General features: G+C 41.5%; 1 protein-coding gene across 1 annotated transcript; it reads left to right on the top strand.

Annotated features, from left to right (window-relative positions):
* Positions 1–4,699: 4,699 nt before the first annotated feature.
* On the top strand, positions 4,700–6,286 carry LOC106814054 (gastrula zinc finger protein XlCGF17.1-like). The gene is made up of 2 exons (XM_014818322.1): positions 4,700–5,505; positions 5,842–6,286. Exons 1-2 carry the CDS (start codon positions 4,735–4,737, stop codon positions 6,058–6,060), a joined length of 990 nt encoding a protein of 329 aa, XP_014673808.1. The 5' UTR covers positions 4,700–4,734; the 3' UTR covers positions 6,061–6,286.
* The last annotated feature ends 4,409 nt before the right edge of the window (positions 6,287–10,695 follow it).

Genomic DNA, 10,695 nt, shown 5'->3' with positions numbered 1-10,695 from the left:
CCGTCGTACTGAGACCCTGCCCTCGATTATTTACCAATTACCAGCTGAACGTTGCCACTGGCATTGTCCTATTATAATTATACTGCTCTGTAGCGATAATTAAATGCTGTCAATGATAACACTAACAGTTGTTTTATAAATCTATAGACTGCATGGAGATACGCGAAGAAAACTACTGCGCAAACCTCAAAGTAAAAATGAGCTAATAACTAATGTTTATAAAGCTATTTTCGATTATCACACTTACTTAAAGTGTGCTAGTTAATCAGCCTCTCTGAAGTATCGCTGCAGACTTTCGAAGGCATTTTAACTTGGTTTAATCGCTATGACGATACCGATCGGCTATTCGTCGATTCCTTTATCTTTCCAACTGACACATCGAGGTTCGAGAGTTGCGGCATCGGTTGTAACACCTCTAACTCCCGCTGCGCCACCTGCTGACAAAGCTAGCGGCTAACCCCATTGAAATGGAACAATCGAAACAATGGGAAAACATATATATATATATAGGCAAGCTTAAGCGCAATGCACTATGGGATGGGGGGTCTCGGACCACGAAGTCCAGCAAAAAAATGCACTCGTCCTAGTATATGTATGGTGCTCCGCTCTCGCGGGGCTTCGGCCCCCTCGGAGCTCCGCTATAACTTGTTTTATCATAGAAAATAACTGTTCATTTATGAAAATTGTGTTTGCTCGGCTGTGTCCAGGATATGTAAACATTCACATCAGTAACCAGTGACCACACATATGCAATACCGTGCAGCATAAATATGAGGGAATTTTTTACCGGGGGGGGGGGGTCACTCAGGATACTACTTGGTACGCACGCTCGTCAAAGCATATCATAATTGGTCCCTAAATGGCGTATTTAGCGGTAGGAAATTTCACCCTTTATTGGCGTAAGATAATGTAAATCTTACCCCTAATGGCGTAGGACACTAAAACGGGGACTTTGTCTGAACTGGCGCAGACAGTGAGAAATTTGTGTAAACCCATAGTCTTGTGTCCAGACTTGTGAGTGTCCGAGGGCACGTATGCTGCGAATTAATACTCGACTTTAACGCCCGTCAGAGTCTGAGGTTGAGACTAGAAAACCCGGGGAGAATCCTTTCGAGAATGTCAATACGGAAATAAATGGACGAATCGAATGACGAAACCCGGACGGAAAAGTGACTCTCAACGTCGAAGACTGGATGAAATGACGACCCTATGCATCGAAAGTTAACCTGGAAAAGTACGCCATTTTCTAAAGACGGCGTCAACACTACAGGGTCAAAATCCGACCCTTTTCCCCCCTCTGCTTCCTCCCAATTTGCTGTAGTAATACTTTTGTAAGACTGTTTAGATTTGCTAAAGAAATGTTATAAAAGTAGCAATACGAATAAATTGTAGTAAATTTTTTCAACAAAGGTGAGCTCACAGTAGGTCTATCTATGCATTTTGCTGTGAGAATCGGCCACTTTAAGGCTGCAATTTGGTTCGTGGATTCCATACTCCCAGTCATTCCAAAGTGTGGGAGACCTCAAGAAAGGAAGACTAGGAGATAAAGGAGATTCCAAAGCAGGGGAGACTCCAAGAAATAGAGACTTCAAAAACAGTAAGGCACCTCTATCTGTACTGACTCCCCATAGTAGGGCTGCCTCCGCATGTTTTAAAATTTGAGCCAAGACTTGAGCCACCAAAGTTATTTTCAGCCAGGCCACAATTAAAAAAATCTTTGTCTGCCCTCACCCGACCCAGGCTGAAATGTTTGGGTAGGAAGGTCGGCTTTTTTTTAGGTTTTTTTTTTTACAAATTTAGCATGGTGTCTACATGCTCGGGTGCTTGTGTGGAGATACATTCTATGTTGAATGTTTGTTTTTATCAGAGTAGATAATAGGGAATATTCCCTATTATCTACTTCTGATAAATTGTATTGCCTACAGATTTGTGTAACAGCCTGCAGATATACTGTACAATTTGTAAAAAAATAGAATGGGAAAGATCGATAAAAAAATTTGAGTTGGCTTTTTTTGGCGGGTCAGTCAGGTAAGGTAACAATATTTTTATTATGGCTCCACCAATAAACAAGTGCCGCAGAGCGACAGCGCTCAACTGACGTGTACTGTAGCCGCGTATTCTTCTGATAAACTCACTAGCAACCGAATCAAGTGCGCCCTCCCCCCACCCCGTTGATAGGCTTTGCTATACCGGTAGTACACTAATAAAGATATAGCTGTGTAATTTTAATGACTTTGCTATATTAACGTTATCATGGATACGCGTCGAGCGCGAGCGTAGTGGTGGTGGAGGGTGGGTGGTGGAGGGGGCTCTAATAGCAAAAGCAGTTCAGTCCTTTGTTAATAGTCAACAAATCCATGTTTAACCCTCCTCTTGAAGGTCAAAAGGTTATCAGACACTTACTCTTCGCACATCAGCGGAAAGTAGATTTCACGGTCCTTTCAATAAAGTGATAAAAATGGTAGGTCAGCGCTGAAACAAAAAAGTTTTGCACTCTGTCCGTTAGACCGTGTCCTCAGAAAATGTCTGATATCTGACCTTTCCCCCACTGCCTTTTGACCTGTGACTTCCAATTTTGCACTGGGGATGGGTTTTCTCCCCATCACACTATACATCGAATATTAAGAGCGTAGGTCGAACCGTTGAGATTTGTGCCGCAATTCTGTATTTCCTCCTATACCTTAAGTTAAGGGGCAAATATTCCCCCTCCATTGACACATTTTGACCTTTGACTCTTGACCCCCAAATTTGACATCCCAAGTCCTTTTCGCGATCCCCCCCTCCCCCCCGACGTCCCGAATATCAAGATCGTAAGTCGCGTGGTTAAGATTTGTGCCGTAACTGTTGATGCACGGACGGACGGACGGATGGACGCACGCACGGACATTCATGTGATTCTACAAGCTGCATCTGACTTCGTCAGCTGAGCCAAAAACTATAGCCACTGTTTACTATATCGTATATGCTAAGCAAGGCATAAACAGGTGATGGGTACGAGAAAAGATGTGTACGAAAACTTTTCATGACACGATACTTCATTTGACAATTTCATTCGTCAATTCTAATTTTCTGAGCAATTAATTATTCGTCACTTAATGTAGTAAAATCGCCACTGTTATTTATTCATCGCATTTTGTGAAGGTGGCGAATGCCAGCGGTAGCCCTGCCATAGTTCGATTAGAATTTTTCTCTGTGAGATGCAAAAGCTTTTATTTCACTCTCCATACATCACTCACGCGTATTTTGCTATATTTCATAATTTGGCAATGTCCCGACTTTTGCATTTGTAGCCATGGCCCCCATTTTTAGCTCACCTTGACATCGTCAAGCTGAGCTATTGCCATGGGTCGTCGTTTGTCGTACGTCCGTCCGTCAACATTTGGTTTTGGTCAACGATAACTCAGGAACCGTTTGACCCACATGTTTGAAATTGGGTGTAGTTGTTACTGCTATGCTCCTATATGGAACGTCCTATTTTGGAGCACGCCAGTCGGCGTACTTTCGAGCCACGGCGATTTTTTGGGAAAAATGGAAATTGCCATTAGTCAGTTCAGGTTGAACGGTTTTTGCTCATTTTTGGTATGTGATAAGGGCTAGGGGTTTTGATATTTAAAAAAAAAATTATGCAAATTAGGTAGGTTTATGCAATTTATGCAAAAAACGCCCATAACAAACAGTCTGTGGTGTCACACTCATCTGGTTCGTTTTACAAGATTTCATTGACAATATCTTTAATGCAATATTGGTATTTCCTCTCCAGCCTGCCGATAAAATGTCTATATTAGAGTAAAGTTTTACAAAACATGTCGGAACGCAGCATAATCTATTTATTTCGAATGCCATTGCTACAAAGCGGGTATAGCACCATCTACCGTCACAAATTGTGATTCATTTTGGTTTATAAATTATTATTGCGATATACAGATGGCAACCGTGTGCTACCGCCTAGAAAAACTCCTACGAAGTAAACACTTCCATGCAACCAATTAACCTTTGACAAAAGTTGTGTTATAGGCAGGGAAACACCATTGTCACGTGGTACATAGCAGCTACGTGGAATAAGCGTATCCTCTCAATCTTACACGTTACACATCAGGAGCTCCGCTTTTATAGGCAGTTCATAACTCTGAATATTATAAAAACGTTATTTGTGGTGAGCTACAGTGTCATTGACACTTTCATTGTACGATACCTTGTTACGTCTAGTGCAGTGTGACATGCAGTTGTAAAGTGTGGTTTGCAGATGGTAGAAATAGTAGTGTTTAGAAATGTCACGACGGGGGTTGCATAATGCGTTAGGCGGCGGCAGCGCGTCTGATGTAGTATAGATGATGGAGATGCGAAACGGTCGAGAGGGAAGTGTTGTGCATGTGGGCAGCGGGTGTGGTTGTCCGGGCGCGCACGACTTTCTTTGTTAGCTAGAAATGTATAAAGGGAAGTTTCTTGGTTGTGAGGAGATTGGAGGTGAGTGTGCGAATCACGAGGCTGCGTGCCTTTGTGCGCGCGCATGTGGGTTGAGAAACAATAATACTATTTGCTGAACACAACTGCTTGGACTTTGGAGTTTTCTTTATTTCATCTTTACAACAAATCTACTTTGAAACGGGTAACGTCATCGTCGTCGTTACACAGTGTTGCAGTGCGTCAATGATGATATTTATTTCGCTATCTTTTTCCCAGCAGGAGAGCGTAAGCAAGCGGCTCGAAACCCCGCAAATCTGAGCGATCTGTCTGATGGAGCCTTCTCCTTCAGATATGCCACACCTTGGGGGAGAGAAGTCCTACGTGTGTGATGTGTGTGGATACGCCAGCTCCAGGCTAGATCATCTTAAGAGTCACATGCACATTCACACAGGAGAGAAGCCATTTGCGTGCGATATATGTGAATACAGGTGTAGTACCTCCAGTCATCTCAAGACACACGTGCGCACTCACACAGCGGAAAAGCCGTATGCGTGTGATACATGTGAACACAGATATACGAGCTTCCATAATCTTAAGCAACACATGAGCACTCACACGGGAGAGAAACCGTTTGCATGTGAGAGATGTGAATACAAGTGTACGGCCTCCGGTGATCTCAAGAAACACATGCGCACTCACACGGGAGAAAAGCCATACATGTGTGACATATGTGAACACAGATATACTACCCTGGGTAGTCTGAAGGTGCACAAGCGCACTCACACGGGAGAGAGGCCATATGCGTGCGATATATGTGAATACAGGTGTAGTACCTCCAGTCATCTCAAGGAACATATGCGCACTCACACGGAAGAGAGGCTATATGCGTGCGATATATGTGAATGCAGATATAAGTCCTCCAGTGAACTCACGCGACACATGCGCAGTCACATGGTAGAGAGGCCATTTCCATGTGACAAATGTGAATACAAGGGTAAGACCTTTAGTGATCTCAAGAAACACATGCGCACTCACACGGGAGAAAAGCCATACATGTGTGATATATGTGGACACAGATATGCTACCCTCGGTAGTCTGAAGGTGCACATGTACACTCACACTGGTGAGAAGCCGTATGCGTGCGATATATGTGAATACAGGTGTAGTACCTCCAGTCATCTCAAGACACACGTGCGCACTCACACAGCAGAAAAGCCGTATGCGTGCAATATATGTGAACACAGATATACCAGCTTCCATAATCTTAAGCGACACATGTGCACTCACACGGGAGAGAAACCGTTTGCATGTGAGAGATGTGAATACAAGTGTACATCCTCCGGTGATCTCAAGAAACACATGCGCACTCACACGGGAGAGAAGCTGTATGCGTGCGATATATGTGAACACAGATATACTACCCGCAATAATCTGAAGGTGCACATGCGCACTCACACGGGAGAGAGGCCATATGCGTGCGATATATGTGAATGCAGATATAAGTCGTCCAGTGAACTCACGCGACACATGCGCAGTCACATGGTAGCGAGGCCATTTCCATGTGACAAATGTGAATACAAGGGTAAGACCTTCAGTGATCTCAAGAAACACATGCGCACTCACACAGGAAAAGCCGTACTTGTGCGATATATGTGAACACAGATATACGAGCTTCGAAAATCTTAAGCAACACGTGCACTCATACAGGAGAGAAACCGTTTGCATGTGACAAGTGTGAATGCAAGTTTACTGCCCGCAGTTCACTAGACACCAGCGCACTCACAAAAAAACGAGCGCGTGATACACGCATCTACGCAGGGCAAATACATAAACCAGGACTTGCATATATATCAAGAGCTCATAATAGAGAAGAGTATGACACCGTTTTAACAGCGTTTTGCATAGTTTTCAACTTGTAAATATTCTATCAGTAATTATGTGAATAAATATATTCAAAGTTTACCTTGTTTTCGTCTATGATTCTCCCTTAATCATATGACACCACCAATTTACCTGAAAATTGTATGTGTTCTTCAAAAATGTTTTTTGAATACGACCCGGTTTCACACAGTTTTCCCAAATGTTCGCATGTATTCGGCGCAAGTTTATTATCGGATTAGTTATCTATTGTCTATGACGGAACGCTGGGGGCTGTTGGGGATATTAGGCATCAAATTGTATTCAGCGTGTAGCGTTTCCAGCGTGCTAGAAATAAATGTGTGCTCACGGCGAGCTAGCAGCTGATTTTAGCCGTGTTGCCATTGTGTTCCTGATGATAAGGAAGCGAAACAAATGCTTTTACTGTGCTTGCCTAATATCCCCCAACAGCCCCCAGCGTCCCGTAGTTACAACCTGGTGCTGCCGCCGCATATCAACATGCGCCGAATACATGCGAACATTTGGGAAAACTCTGAAACCGTGTCGTATTCAAAGAACTTTTTTGAAGAACATATACGATTTTCAGGTAAATTTGTGGTGTCATATGATTAAAGTGATTACGTCACGAATTTCTAGCACCATCAATAAGTATATTTGTGTGTTATTTGTACAAAATAAAATGTATGTAAATACAATTAGTGTTTCTGTTTACTTTTCATGCTTATATACCTTCTTTATATGCCCTAATATGCCGGTGAAAAACAGAGAGACACCAGTATCTGAACAGTACTGGGGGAATAGTGTTAGACAACAGAAATTACCAAATCGTCTAGATTTTTGCAAATTTAACCAACGTAAAAACATTTTTATCAGATGAGAGTTTGAGGATATATTTAGTAACGTCGGTTCTTACTTTTAATGTAAAAAAATGGCAATTTTTTTTTACAAATTTTACCATGGAAAATTCGTGACGTAGTCAATTTAAGGGAGAATCATAGACGAAAACAAGGTAAAGTTTGAATATATTTATTCACATATTGATAGAATATTTACAAGTTGAAAACTATGCAAAACGCTGTTAAAACGGTGTCATACTCTTCTCTATTATGTACTCTTGATATATATATATATGAAGAGCTGATTTCCAAAAGGTGTTAATTCCACTTTTGGTCACAAATAAATTGGTACCATTGAACCACAGTGAGTATAGCCCTTTATACATCGTGTATGATATCCATTTGACCCAAAAGATAGTATATCCCTTCACGAACAGCCTTCAAACATTGAGTTTGGTTCCAAAAGATGTTGTTTTAATTCCTTTGTTTCCAAAAGGATCTAAGTTCATGACTAGCGCCCTTTATATCACATTGACCAATGACGTGCTGTCAATCGCGCCAAATAAATCCATCCTTCTCTGCATTCAAAGTGTAAAATAACTATTCAGCCCTTGGTTGTGAACACACTGTGCGAAACGCGGGAGGTTGTGGAATGGAGTTATTGTGGGAAAACTCGAGGAAACCAGCTACGTGAAACCGGCAAGACAGAGATGTTATGGGACTATTCAGGGCCGGCGGAGCCGGTCGCAAATTTGCGATTCCCAAACCATATAGCTATGGAAGAAAAATTGAGCAACGTGATTGGCTAGAAAATGTATAGGACACGCCCACTATCGCGCGCACACCATCGCGCATTTTGCACAGGGGCTTATTTATTTTATTTCTTATTATTTTTGGCTAATTTTGTTTTATTTTAGAATTAGGGTTAGGGTTAGGGTTAGGGTTAGGATTCGGGTTAGGGTTATGGTTAAGGTTAGGGTTAACAGATTTCTATATCCACGAATTTAGTATCTGTCTTAGTGGGTCAATTAACGCCAGAGCGTTCGCTTCGTGATCGTAAGGCACCGCGTTCGAACGCCATATGGTGTTTTTATTTTCCTCTGCGTTATGTATTTCTTTGTATTTTATTTGTTTCTGCATTTATTTGTTCTGTAACATTTGTTTATGTTCTGAATTAAATATATTTCTTTATAATATTAGCTTATAACTTAATATATTAGCTTGTTGACTAATAATGCGTGTCCTAAAATTTTTCTAGCCAATCACGTTACTCAATTTTTCTTCCAAAGCTATACGGTTTGGGAATCGCAAATTCGCGAGCCGGTCCGGCAAGTCCGGCCATGGCCGGACCAATATTTTTTCCGATCATTATTTTTTTCAAGCACACATTTTCGTTATGCACAGGCCGGATCTACAATTATTGCAATCCCGAGCATATAATGATCTAAAATCACATATAGTTTATGTATACACGCATATATACTACTACATGACGTTGTTTCATGTTTATAAACATTGACGTCATATGCGCACATGCGCAGTTTAACGGTTGGCAGCAAGCAGATGCGTGATATTGTTCGATACAAGCACACGCACGCACGCACGTGTACGTACACACGCACGCACGCACGCACGCACGTGNGTATGTATGTATGTGATGTGTGCCTGTGTGGTGGTGCTGTGGGTGGGTGTCGGTTGATGTGCTGTGTGTGTGTAGTGTGTGTACTGTGTGTATGTGGTATGTGTGTCTATGTGCATGTATGCTGTCCGTATTGTGCATTATGTGTGATAGGTGTATGTATGTATGTAATGTACTGTGATGTATGTATGTATCGTACCCCCTGTATGTATGTATGTAATGTATGTATGTATTTATGTTGTATGTATGTATGTATGCTATTGTATGTATGTAATGATATGTATGTATGGTATGTATGTCATTGATGTATGTATGTATGGATGTATGGAGTTATGGAGTATGGAATGTAATGCGATGTAGGGCATGTATGGATGTATGATGTATGGCAATTATTGATGTATGTGGAGTATGGATGTATGGATGTTATGTATGGATGTATGCCGATGATGATGCTATTATGGATGTATGATGCTATGGATGTATGGCATGTATGGATGAATATGGCATGTAAAAATGTAATCGGATGTTATGGAATATGTATGGATGTAGTTGGCACTGTATGATGTATGGATGTATGATGTAGGATGCTATGGAATGTAGGATGTATGGCAGTATGGATGCTAGTATGCTATGGATGTATGGATGTATGGAGTATGGATTAGTATGGATTTATGGATGTATGGATGTCATGGATGTGATGAATGTATGCCGATGATATGATGTATGTATGTATGGAATGTATGCGATGTCATGCGATGTAGCATGTTATGGCATGTATGGATTGTATGGAATTATGGATGTAGGGATGTATGAGCATGCATGGATGTATGGATGTATGGATGTATGGAGTTACTGAGATGTATGGATGTATGGATGTATGGATGCTATGGATGAGTATTGCCGATCGTTATCGGGATGTATGGGATGATGGATGTATGCATGTAATGGATGTATGGATGGTATGGATGTAATGTATGTCAGTGGAGTTTAGGAGCTGGTATGGATGTATGGGATGTATGCGCAGGTAAATAGGAATGTTATGGCGGAGTGCTCATGATGTATGGAAGTCGCATGAGATGTATTGGATGTATGGATGTCATGGATGTATGGATGTTATGAGCATGCTATCGGATGTATGCGATGTGGTATGGATGTATGGCCATGTTACTGGCATGTATGGATGTATGAGATGTATTAGGATGTATGGCACATGCTATGCGATGTATGGATGTATGTATGTATGTATGTATGTATGTAATGTAGTATGTACTGTTATGTATGTATGTAGGTATTGTATGTATGTATGTATGTAGAATAATTTATGTATGTATGCGCGCCCGGGTGTGCTGTGTGGTGCGCGTGTTGTGCTGTGTAGTGGTGTGTGTGGGTGTGTGTGTGCCGTGCTGCTGTGTGGTGAGTGTGCTGGACTGTGACGGTGTATGTGTGTGCGCTGCGTGCGCGCCTGGCTGCCGTTATGTTTTGATGTCGTGCGGTGTGACAAATATTTGACAACGGGAGGTGTTAAACCGTGCCCGCCGCCCGTCACTAACCTATATCAAGAAAAATCCTTCTTCAATATTACTCAAATGCATTTTGCTTCTTTTTTTATACAGAATTGACTTATTATTTGCATGCTTCTAACTAGAAGTTGACTATTTTCAAATAATAATATCTAAATAATGCAAGGGCCTTGTCGTGAAATTGCCCGAGCTGTGTCATTTTAAGTAAAAATTCAGATTTTATATATATTTGGAATACAATCTTCTCCTTAAACAAATATTGGCTTATCATGACTCGCAGCTTCTAAATATGCCAGTATTTATTCGTTTACTGTAAATCACGATCCTGCACAAATAACAAGTGATGACAGGATAAATGGTTAAACCGCCATCCTCAAATCAGACCGTACTCCGTCTGGAGGACGGGTAATAGCTAGTA

The sequence above is a fragment of the Priapulus caudatus genome, unplaced genomic scaffold, assembly GCF_000485595.1.
Source record: "Priapulus caudatus unplaced genomic scaffold, Priapulus_caudatus-5.0.1 Scaffold864, whole genome shotgun sequence".
NCBI classification, from domain to species: Eukaryota; Metazoa; Priapulida; class Priapulimorpha; order Priapulimorphida; family Priapulidae; genus Priapulus; species Priapulus caudatus.
The sequence above is the reverse complement of the archived record's forward strand: the minus strand, read 5'-3'. Positions and strand labels throughout refer to the sequence as shown.

Bases quoted from the DNA above. Each gene is read 5' to 3' on its own strand.
- LOC106814054 (XM_014818322.1), top strand. From the start codon at position 4,735: ATGGAGCCTTCTCCTTCAGATATGCCACACCTTGGGGGAGAGAAGTCC. The intron at 5,506-5,841 runs GTGCACATGTAC...AATAATCTGAAG, and splicing joins CTACCCTCGGTAGTCTGAAG to GTGCACATGCGCACTCACAC.